The sequence below is a fragment of the Drosophila mauritiana genome, chromosome 2L (assembly GCF_004382145.1).
Source record: "Drosophila mauritiana strain mau12 chromosome 2L, ASM438214v1, whole genome shotgun sequence".
NCBI lineage: Eukaryota > Metazoa > Arthropoda > Insecta > Diptera > Drosophilidae > Drosophila > Drosophila mauritiana.
The window spans coordinates 8276121-8288089 of NC_046667.1; the positions used below are offsets into that span (position 1 = coordinate 8276121).

At 43.0% G+C, this 11969-nt stretch overlaps 3 protein-coding genes across 3 annotated transcripts; 1 reads left to right on the forward strand and 2 right to left on the reverse strand.

Annotated features, from left to right (window-relative positions):
- Positions 1–43: 43 nt before the first annotated feature.
- On the reverse strand, positions 44–3871 carry LOC117150885 (beta-alanine-activating enzyme). Its single transcript, XM_033318022.1, has 6 exons — positions 3355–3871; positions 2955–3293; positions 2621–2902; positions 2125–2558; positions 756–2059; positions 44–696 (listed from the first exon to the last, which is right to left on the reverse strand). The coding sequence occupies exons 1-6, from the start codon at positions 3699–3701 to the stop codon at positions 283–285; spliced, it is 3120 nt and encodes a 1039-aa protein (XP_033173913.1). The 5' UTR covers positions 3702–3871; the 3' UTR covers positions 44–282.
- A 137-nt stretch (positions 3872–4008) lies between these two features.
- LOC117150578 (1-acyl-sn-glycerol-3-phosphate acyltransferase alpha) lies at positions 4009–9142 on the reverse strand. The gene is made up of 3 exons (XM_033317530.1): positions 8785–9142; positions 5118–5328; positions 4009–5052 (listed from the first exon to the last, which is right to left on the reverse strand). The coding sequence occupies exons 2-3, from the start codon at positions 5291–5293 to the stop codon at positions 4413–4415; spliced, it is 816 nt and encodes a 271-aa protein (XP_033173421.1). The 5' UTR covers positions 5294–5328; positions 8785–9142; the 3' UTR covers positions 4009–4412.
- Positions 9143–9655: 513 nt separating this feature from the next.
- Positions 9656–11668, forward strand: LOC117135120 (zinc finger protein 771). The gene is made up of 2 exons (XM_033295139.1): positions 9656–9930; positions 9988–11668. The coding sequence occupies exons 1-2, from the start codon at positions 9766–9768 to the stop codon at positions 11497–11499; spliced, it is 1677 nt and encodes a 558-aa protein (XP_033151030.1). The 5' UTR covers positions 9656–9765; the 3' UTR covers positions 11500–11668.
- The last annotated feature ends 301 nt before the right edge of the window (positions 11669–11969 follow it).

Consider the following 11969-nt stretch of genomic DNA (forward strand, 5'->3'; position numbering starts at 1 on the left):
CTATTTTCAAAACAATTTTTTTAATATAAAGAAATATGTTTGTGTATGTTTTAAAAGAAGAATGCGTCAATTTTTATAAGCGATTCAAAAAATATAACATTCGTTTTCTTATGTATGTACTAACTGGACATTGTGATTAAATTCTAGTTATACAAGTAAATTTTGTATTCCTCTGTAAATTCTTCAATGCATATTTGGTATATATGTACAGGCACACTTTTCTATCTTACTACTAAGCAACAAGATGATTGTAAATGGAAATGTATCAGTTTCGGTTGATATCTAGATGCCCAGACAGTAAAGGAAATTGTCTCGGCATCCCACGAAAATACGACGCAGGTCCTCAATAAAGCATGCACTGGAAAACACTTGACCGGGTAGTTTATCCGACCACTGAATCTCGCCATTTCTTAAGTTCATCAGCATGGCGCGTCCATCGGTGGCGGCGCACCAAACCAAAAGTCCGTTCGGCTGCACTGTGAGCAAAGTTGGCGTGGCATAAATGGGTGCACCCACATTGACCTTCCAGTGCAGCTCAAGCTCAACAGATTTGCTACCCGGTCCGGTTTTACATCGCAGGCAATATAAATGTTGGTCTATGCAACCAAAAACGGCAAAGGAATGTCCCATAAAAGTCGGTGGGGTCTTGACCACCAGCGAAGAGAAAATGTTTCCTTCAGTGCTGAAGGTAGCCAGCTGAAGATTGAAATTGTTATGACCATGTTTGCAATTGGAAACAGAAAAAGAGTACTCACAATTTTGCCATTGCCCACATGACAGGCATGGACTCGCCCAGCCACTTCCGCGGTTAGAAAAATATTGGACACTGATTCCAAAAGAACAGGTGTGGAGAATACTGGTTCCTTAAATTTCTGCGTCCACTCCACTGAGCCATCGGTAATGGCCACACGCGAGTAGCTGCCGTCCAAGGTGCAGACTATCAGCGACTGTTCCCTCGGCAGCTCCAAAGGACTCGCAAAGATCGGCTTTTCACCGATCCTTAGGCACCACAGCACCTCCTGCCGCTCGGCTGACAAGCAATAGACATTGTAGTCATCGGCATAGCTGCATACTATGATTCGGCGACCATCGGCGGTTAGCATGGGCTGCGACTTAATCATGCCACCAATTCCAACGCGAAATACAATGTCACCGGTTTGGGGATTGAAGCCGTAGAGACATCCATCGTAGCAGCCCACCATTGCAAGCTGCTCGGTGAGGAACGTCACCTTACACTCGATACGATCGGGAAGTTTGACTACACTGTATTCGCTGCCCGTCTGGGGATTAAGCGTCCGGAGGATTTTCGAATGTGCGCCCACGCAAATGAAGCGTCCCTCGTATTGGGTCACTGGGGAATCTATGCACTTCTCGAAGTTGACTTTCCAGTAAATCTGAAGCTTGAGGACCGGTTGTTCGATACGTTTAATAACCAAGCCACCTTGGCAGGTTGAGGCAACTACCGCTGGCTCAACATTCTTTCGCTTAATATTGTTGGCCACCAACTTGGCTGTGTCCAAGAATCTTAGCACTGTGCGCAACGGAATGTTCTCATCCAGTAGCATTTCGAACAAGTGGCGTTGCTCATCATCGATGCACATTTGTAGACCTATCTCTCGGCAAATGGTGATGGCATGGAATGATGTGCCACCTGCCTGGCGAAAACTCAAATCATAGCCACAGGGAGCGGCGTCATCAAGTCGCTGCTTTTTCGAAGAGTTATCATCAGGCTCTTCCACACATTCTAGCCTATCGTGTAGATAACTCTTCAATATCTGCTGAGCTGGTTGAGCAAGGGGAATGCACATTTTAAGGAGCTGTTGCTTGTCCAGCTTGCCGTGTACGTTGCAGGGAAAGTGTTGCAAATAGACAAATCTATCTGGCTGCTCGGCAATCGATACCTTGGAAAGTATATCAAAGGTTTGGACACGCTGCTGAACTCTAGTCTTCGAATCTGGGGTTCGAATGCAGCAAATGAGTTTCTGCAAATCTTCGAGCCAAAGGCAAGTAGTCAGTTCCGAGCTAGGCAGACATTTTTGAATTTTTCTGGTGATTAAACCTACATATTTATAAAAAATGAATTGTGGACACCTTAAATTGTCTGAACATTTTGGGAAAACTTACCCAAGCTAATGCGATTACCAGCTCGCTTTACCACATCGTTCGATCTCTCACTATAGAACAATGTGCCATCCTGCTGTCGAGTTACCAAATCTCCTGTCGCCCTGAAACAAATACCTGAATCGTCTTTTGAGGCATTCGCCTGGTCATCAACTTCTGGGATATAGCAACGACGCTTGACACTACCCAGAAACAGCTCTCCTTGCTGTGAGGTTTCATTGTCTTCGGATTCAATCCGCAGAACCGTGTCCTCTTCGATAGGCGTGCCCAATGGCACAGGGGATTGTAATGACTGAACGATGTGCAGTAGGCTCCAACAGGATATTTCCGTGATTCCATATATGTTGCATATGTGCTTCTGCACCAGGACACTTGGATGCATCCAAGTCACAAGCTCGACATTGCTGGGAAATGGTTCGCCACCAAGGAGCAGTACTCTAAAAACAATGTATACGTCAATATCTTATAATAGAGTAAAACTATATAAATCAATAAGCACCTCAATGAACTGGATCCGCTTAGCACTCGCTCTTTGATGGAAGAAGCACCAAATTGCCGAAACAGCGAAGGAGTCATCTGCAGAACAGTGATTCCCGGCGTGGCCAGGTTGTCAGGGAAGAGGGCATTTAGCACCTTGCTTGGGGAGTCCCTCATGGAGTGACGACTGGTCAGTAACGTAGCCCCATTTTGAAGAGCTAGGAAGAACTCCACCACGAAGGGATCGAAGGTAATTGGTGTGCCAAGGTAAATGATGTCGGCCATGGAGACGTTTAACTTTTGACTTGGGGGCATGGTGGTTAGCTTGGGTTTTAGTATCTTCATTGGATATTTACCTGAGCCCCACTATGTTGGGCGCAATGCATTCGTAGGGCACATGTATGAGCTTTGGTTTTCCCGTAGTGCCCGTCGTGGAGATTGTGTAGCACATATTGGCTGGTAGCGGCTTCTTGGTCTGTACAGTTTCATCGGCGGATTTCAACTTTACCCTATATAGCCTACAGTCCTCCTTAAACACCAAGATGCTGCCCAGAAATGTGAAGTACAAGGGGGCAACGGTCAAATGTTTGTTGACCAAGAGGTAGTCCACTCCGGCCGTGCTCATCTGTGAGTACAGATCCTGTGACAGCATCAGTTTATCCGTGGGAAAAAAGTGGCACTTGTTGTTGAGGATCCTGGATTATTATAATCGTGATTTCATATTATAGAAATGGTACAACTTATGTAAATTCCTACGCCAAAATTATAAGAGAAGAGGCCGGCGTGTGCTCCGTGACTCGTAGAGCGATTCCTGCTTCGGCTGGGACCCCTTTCATTTGCAGAAAATTCATGAAAACCTGAATCTCATCTGCAGCATCGGCGTATGACACGATCGTGTCCTTGGACTCCGTGCGCCTTATCAGGAAGGGAACATCTTTAAACGCTCGGATTCTGTTGATGTCGTAGAGCTTGTCCGGCTGCTCCGCGGTTGATTCACATGGGACCATATCTGATGGAGTCAGAGGCTCCAAGTGCGGAGAGGAATGACTGTGTCCTGGTGATGAATCTGCCGCCAATTGGAGATTTATCCCATCAGATGCCATGTTTCAGTTTGTTTACAAAACAAACAAGTGGTAATATGGAATATAGATTTGCCGACAAATGCTCTCGATCTGCAGCAATGCTAGTGAGTACCGCGTGTTGTTTCTAAGAACACATAACATTTAATCAGTAAAAAATTAAATTGTATGGCCGGCAGTCGATATCAACAATCGAAACAGCTGTTCGTCTGTGGATGGGATGAAAACGATAGGCATGTACCACGCTTTTGGCGGGAAATAATAAAATTCAAAAAGTAAGCCAATCAAGCCAATATTAAAACTCTAAAGGCCCAAAAAATTGAACAATCTGTTCAGTGCAAAATATTTTATTAAATAGGTCTCATTTCATTATTCACATATAAATCAATACAATATTCGCATAAAGCTAAACATCCAACAAATGCGCTTTCTTCGTTTGTAAAATTTATCTTTCTGTTTTTATCTCGCTTAGTCGAAAAAAGCTCTGGGCATACACATGCATGTACTGGAGGTAAAACAGTTAATATTAATCGAAAATTCACCCATGGATGGAGTGATATTGTGTAACTTAATACTAGGCCAACGGTTTTACGTCCCTCAAGTATCGGCATTCTGTTGCTTTTGATTCATCTCATCCATGGATAGGCAAATCTTGTGGATCGATTGTACATTTAAGCCCAAAACGTTTGGGTGTAACTTTTATGTAACCTGAGTTTGATCGTAACCTATCCAGTCCTATGCCTGCTTCTTGGAGCTCAAGGCTTGGCCTTCTTTGCTCAGCTTTGTGTACTCCGTCTGCATGATGGACTGGCATTCGTCGATCAGCTGCTGCACGTCCTCCCTCTCGTACTTCTCGGTGGACACCTCGGGTAGGATGTGGATTAGGGCGTGGCCAGGACGGAATGTCTTTTTCTCGTCATCCATGAATGAGTACTTCGATATGACCACCGGCTGAACGGGGCTCTTGCCCTGCAGTGCTATGTGGAATGAGCCTTTCTTGAAGGGCAGCAACGAGTCCTTGGAGTTCCGCGTGCCCTCAGGGAAGAGCAGTAGCTTGCAGTTGCGCTCCTGTATCGCCTTCGCCTCCTTTTGCAGAGAGTTGATCGAGTCGGTCTTGCGGGAGCGGTCGATGTAGAGGGTTCCCCAGAGCCATGCCCCAATGCCAAAGAATGGGATGTAGAGAACCTCCTTCTTGGAGACAACTGTTGCTCTTCCGATCACCGGCCACAAATAGGCCAGAACGCACAGATCAACAGCACTTTGGTGGTTCATTATCACCACTGCCCCATGGTCCTTACGGACATTCTCCAGACCGCGAACCTCCATTGTTATGCCCACCAGGCGGCAAAGCTGCCGGAAGCACCATGATGGAAAACTGTAAGATTAAAACATTCGACTGAATTTGGATACTTGACGAGAGTGTTATACAATTTTACTTACAGCGCATTTCGATAGTCTCGCGGTCGCAGAATCATAAAGGGCACGCACAGAAAGACTATCAGACCAGCTCCAAAAAATATAAAGAACATGCGCATCTGATAGGGAGCCTTGGCCGTGGCGCTCAGGATTAAGGCCACCACGCAGGCCAGTCCAATAACTTCGCATGTGCAAGCCATTTTCGGGAGCCACTTAACCGCAAAGGATCCTTTTTCTAAAATAACAACAAAGATTTAAATTAAATGGGTATTGATACTAATTCTTAATAATTTATGGTTTAAGCTAGGAGAATATATTTCGAAATCTTGTGCTTTGTATTGAACATTTAATGCTTGGGTTTCTACAAACTAAAAGTGAAAATCAACATTCGTGACTAAGCTCATTTAAATTTATCTCCATTATTGAATTTAAGAAGGTCTGGGATTACTTGACTATTACGAGATTGTTTGAAGTGCGCTTTGCTGTGGCAATTATTTCCAATTTTCTCTAATTTGCATACAGTCTTGATGGGTCAATAAATTGTCATGTGATGCTTTTTCAAATTCTATACCCCTGTTCCACAATATCTTTTCAAACAGAACACATAGTCGAGTGCTACTTTGGGTTGATTAAAGCTTTATTGCATTATAAATTCATGAGCGTTATCCCTTTGGTAACAAACCTTTGAAAGACCCTAACAAGGTCGGCACACGTCCGATACCGCCGATCGGACAATTAAAACTGAGGAGCCCCCTCACAGGTGGGTCCGTTTAAACTGGGAATTGCTCAAGGCTTATCAGCAAGTGTCCAATTGCTTTTGTTTGGATTAAGGCAGTGAACTTTGATATCTCGCTGATACATGTTGTTAGAAGCCGAAACGATCGAGTAGGTTTCTTAATCAGCTCTTGGTAAAACCATGACGAATAGTACATAGATTCGAGAGATCAGAATAGTAATCAACTGTTGGCTTAAGTGGCGCACAAAGGAGGCATGTACTTTCGCCTAAAGATTACTGTTGTTTTGGGCTATGGTAGTCTTTTTATAGCAATAGCACTCTTTTGTTTCTTTATGAAAGCGCACACAATCAGCTTGATCAAAAGATTACACAAAATAATAAAAAATAGTTATGCTGGAGTGGGAGGAACTACTAAGTAAGTGTTAAGGGAAAATATTCGTTCTTTCGTAATAATTTCTTGTACCTTTGGCACAGAAATTTACCGCTCAAACTTTGACATTCGGGTTAAAGCTCATCTGTACTTTTATAGGGACATAATTACTCCAACCTCATAAATCACGTAATTACCCCCAAAAGTTGCGTGTTTAACTCATTAGGCATGTTGCCAAGGGTACTTTAAACATAAGAAGACTACTTGAGATTAGTACATTTTTTGTTCAAAATTCATCACATGATCCTTTTATCTTTATGACAACATCATCTCAATATTAAATTCAGACGCCAGCACGAGAAGTCTAATCAGAACTCATTCACTTTCAATATTTTTGTCGATCTTGAAGTAACTTTTAGCGACCTGTGCTTGTAAATTATATACGAAATGACTTCTAAATGTTGGCAATAGCAATTAAGACAATTATAATTATACATAGTTACAGATACGAAATTTGGCGTTTGAAGCTCTGAATTGATGTCAACCTCTTGATACTGACGTGACCTTTTGTGAAGTAATTACGTGTTGAATGGATACTAATAAGGGTTAATCAAGCGCTGAGATCTAATGGTTATGCCATTTTCCTTGGATTTTCATTGATTTTTTGTGTAACGTTTGTGAGTGTCACATGTTCCACCAAAAGCATATTATAACTTCCAACATTGTACTTAATTTGCACGGAAATATTAGATTTTCGATATTGCGGCTCAGTAATTGGTCATAAATGTCTTATGTTATTAGTTCTGTAGAAAACAAACGCTTTGCGATAATATTTCCACGTATTTATCGTAGTTTATACCCCTGCGTTTACTGGGTTCCTAGTACACAACGAAAAATAAGCAATGATATAGGAAACTACATTTATTATAAGATATATATTCCATTTGCGGAATAGATTTAACTGTGATTATTCTAGAGGGTTGAATGACAAGAAAATTACCGACATGGTTGAATGTAATTCAAATGAAGAAATTTCAGAAAAATACTTTGTACTCTATAATTTGTATACTTTGTACTCTGTATACGGGTCAATTTTAAATTTACATTTCTGACAGTGTGCTGAAATTAATTTATCTACTGCACTTGTTTGACTTTTTGCTTACAATGTCGACCGGCATCGCCTGCTTCCAATATCGCGAAGGGGGTAAATGGTTTGACACCCATTATCAGTATCAGTTCGACGCACGACAATCTCAGCGAAGCGTTCGGTGTGCGACAGCGGAACATCGATTCATTCAGGCAGCATAAGCTTAGGCTACTGATAAGATTGTGGCATTATTTCACGCTGGGAAACGATGGGCATGGTTTCGTTACAAAGCTGCTACGCATGTGACGCAGCTGCGGAAATTAACTTAATTCCGGACTTGAGGTCTGGACCTCCCCCACCAGCCTCCAATTGCCGGTCAGGTCAATTTAGCGTCAGCGTTTCAAGTCAAGTTCAAAGTCAACGGGGAGATTGATTCTAAGCTGTGGAACTAGACCAAGCTTGAGTCATTTGATCTGCTGATTGGACTTTCCTCATCGAATGATCATTGCCGAGCACTTAATTGCCGAGTGGAATGTTTAGGACAGCAATCTTCAGTTGTTTTCCATTGTACACAAAATTGGAAGTCACTCTAATGTGGCCGGCAAATGGCATGTGCTCTTAGGGAATTGTATGCAAGTATAAACATTAAATTAGCAGAAGTCTCGCATGGTAAGATATTTACTGATTCGGTGTGGTGATATCATATCATCTGCTTCAAGGGACCTTAATCAGACCATTAAGCTCGAATGCAATCATTGCGCTTATTTCACTTAAGTAATTATATTTTATCTTTATGTTCAGACTTTTTAGGGCAGATAGTGCATACGATAAAGTGCTTTCGTTCAGTAAAAAATTTTAAATCACTACCTAAATAGGCCAATAGACGCATTTTAAAGAACCCAATTTCGGAAAATTATTGAAATTATAAATTCTCTTTCATGAATTATAAATGCACAAATTCATTATCATACGCGCCATGGCAACTGTGAAAAGTGAGGAATCCCAATAACCCAAAATCAACAGGGACTTGGTGGCAGAAAATGTAACACTCATGAGAACTACAGGGCGCGAGGGCAAAGCTTGGGTTAACAGGATGATAGATACACTGAAAATAAAACTATACCCTTGAAATTCGTGATCATCATTCATACGGAGTTTATGTTTATGGAGTAGTTGATTCAAAATCTTTAAAGAACCCTGTGTTCTTTTTTTATATGCATATAATCCAAATAATAACAATGAACCTAATTACACATCAAAATCAAATTTCTCTCCGTGAATCGGGGGAGAGAACAATAAATGTACACGGGGTTGCTGTTGCTTTTATTCCTTCAGGACGGGAATAACACACTAACCGCATGGGAGAGAAAAGAAGTGGAAGAAGTGGGGTGGTGGGGAGGGTAAAGGAGCGAAAGAAGGAGAAGCAGCAGGAGCATAATAAAGACAAAAAGTACGTGGGAGGACAACAACAAATACAGTCCAAATTGTATAAACTCACGGAACAGTTATTTCCCTCTATGGGTGGAAAATTGTTGCTGCTAATTCCCTTGCTGTTGCTGCTGTTGTTTTTGTTGTTGTTGCCGCTGCTGCGTAGGCGTAACAGTTGTTTTGCCGATGTGTATGTGTGTGTTCTAGTGTAATTTGCAGCATCTGCAGTGCAATAAATTCCACTAAACAAACATTAGTCAATTTCAATTGAACCAAAAGTCGCACTGCAATTAAGCAATAACCGCGCTAGCAATCAATGCTGATTAGTTAAAGGAATATACGCGCGTACGCACAGATTTTCAAACAATCATCCGCTTTCCCCGAAAGAGTGCCGGCACTCGAAAAATACCTCCGCTTTAATCAAGAGTCCGCGGGCAATTGAAAAAGCTCTCGCTTCGCGTGTTCACGGCGTGTACCTACATAGGTACGCATCAATTAGGTACCTGCCGCCCACTGCTTTAATCGTAAATGTGTGACACTAGCCTTATAAATCTTATAATTTATATTTTATGCAAACAGTTCTACAAATTTGTAATGTGTACAATGAATCTGCGTTATATTGAATTTGCGCATCCTCAAACTTCAACCCCACAGAATTACACATAAGTAGTTTCGTTTTTGCTACCAAAGATAAACGTCAGCTATTTTGCGTATTACAATGCTAAAGGTCATATGTTTTGCTTTATTACAATTTTGGTAAAAGTATTTTAAAATGGAATGGTATAAATCTGAAAACACCAAATTGTTTAATTTAAAAACTTCAAGTATTCAAAAATTTCTATGATTCAATTAAGTAACCCACAGTGCAGCGGTATATCGATTTCCTCCGACAATCGATAGGACCATGTTGTTTAATTTTGCGACTTATCGATACTATCGTGTTAGATTGGCCATTGACCAACGCGTTTTATTTGCTACCGGTGTGGCTTTTGTTTGCTTGAACAATTCTATAATATATTGCAATCCCGGCTTAAATGCATATGATTGAAGAATGCATACATCGGAGATCAGCATGACCCAGGATCTGGATGTGAGCACTTGTCGGCTGTGCCACCGTAATACGGATCCCAACTCGGTAAACATTTTCGAGGACACCGTGCAGTTTTGCAAGGATGTGTCCATTGCGGAGGTTTCCCACAGTCTCTGGAGCGTTCAGGTGAGTGGGCCTTTCATACTCCACGAAAAAGTGCATGAATAACTTCTCCACTTGCAGTACGATCGCAACGAATGTTTGTCGGAGCTCATTTGCTCAACGTGTCTGAAGATCCTCGAAGATGCCTTCGAGCTGCGAAGAGGAATGCAGGAGCGGGAACAGTCCCTGCAGGAGCAGCTGAAGGAGATGATTAAAGATCAGGCGAAGTACCGTCCAGGCTTGAATGGCAACCCCGGAAAATTCGTACCCGAGGAGGGCTGCATTATTGTGGATGTTGATCCCGAGAATCTGGCAGATAGCAGTGAAGAGGAATTTGCACTCGGCTCCGATGGCGAGTACGAAAACTATGACGACGATGATGAGGAAGAGGAGGAAGACTACGATGAGGAGGACGATGAAGATGGCCAGAACGGCGAAGACGTCGACATGCCACTGGGCATGGATGCGGCCCAGATGGCGGCTCAACAGTCCGTTGCCAACAACGCCAATACCACGACGGCACGGCCCAAACGAGCGTTCCTCTGTCAATACTGTGATCTGGGGTTCACCCTGCCCGCCGAGTGTCAAGAGCACGAGCTGGCTGCACACGATCCCAACGCACCCTACTGCTGCAACTTTTGCAACATCAAGCTGGTTACCCGGCCGGCTTTGATTTCGCACATAAAGACACTGCATGATCCGGAGCGTCCTTATGTGTGTGCTCACTGTCGAAAGGGTTTTGTGCGCCGCTCCGATCTTAAAAAGCACACAATCGTGCACACTGGCGTGAGGCCCTACACATGCAACGTTTGCTCCAAGAGTTTCTCGCGGAATACAAATCTGACCAAGCATATGCGCATTCACAGCGGTGTCAAGCCGTTTGTTTGCCAGCAGTGTCCGCGATCCTTCCAGACGGCTGTAGAAATGACGCGCCACACGCGTTCTCACGGAGAGGTGAAGGCTTTCCAGTGTGGACGCTGTCCTTACTCGTTTTCGCGCAAGGATAAGCTAATAGCCCACCAGCAAGTCCATATCAGGCGGGACGTAGAGCAGCAGCAGCAAATGGGTCTAATTCCCACGATGGAGGGTGATCTGCAGCAGCAGGCGTTGCAGGCTAAACAAAAGGCTGCCGCACAAACCAAAAACTCACGCTATTACCACTGTGATGTCTGCGATCGAACTTTCCAACGGGAGAGGGACCTGCAACGCCATCAAGCTCTGCACATGGACTCGCTGTTCGCCTGCAAGACATGCAATCAAGGTTTCAACCGACGCGAGCAACTGCAGCGCCATGAGCTGGAAACACATGGTCCCAGCTTTACGTGCGGAATCTGTTGCATTAGCTTCCTGCATCAAATTGAGCTGGAGAATCACCTCAAAGTCCATCAGTTGCAGCACAAGATGGCGCAGCGGGCTCAAGAGGCTGCTATTTTACCCCTAAAAATGGCCGAACAGGCTCCAGTGGCTATGACGGCTCCGCTAGTTCAGGATCCCCAGCTAGTGCGTCCCTCGGCAGCGGAACTATCGTTCTACAGCAACATGATTCCCACAATGAATCTGGGCTTCTACAGCGAGACTCGTCCCGAGGAATAGAACAACGTATTTACATGTTTAGTAAGCTTAGTTGATAGGTCGGAAAAGTTTTGTAGGTCAAGGCTGTTTTAGTCGTTCAGGTCAACGTAGAATCCATTGATGTTGATGAATCTGTATAGTTTAAGTCATCTGACTAATGTCTGCCAAAATGTAGCTAAGTGGTTTTTAATAACGGCCAAATCTGAAAAGGTTTTCTTCGAAATAGTATGTTTTTGTGAAGATATTATTTTTCATAATGTATATAAGAAAGTTTTGTGCTCTATAAAAAACTTCTTAACAGATGTTAAACTTATTTAAAGTAGTTTTACTTACTATATAAATAAACTATCAAGTAAGGTATTTCTTCGTTTTATAAAAACGTTTATTAAACATTGAACATTTTGTATTAGCAGTCGTCTCAGACCAACAACATGTTGCGTGCAACAAGTTGCAAGTTGTCCCATACGAAGACGGTCTTCTCCGAAATCTTC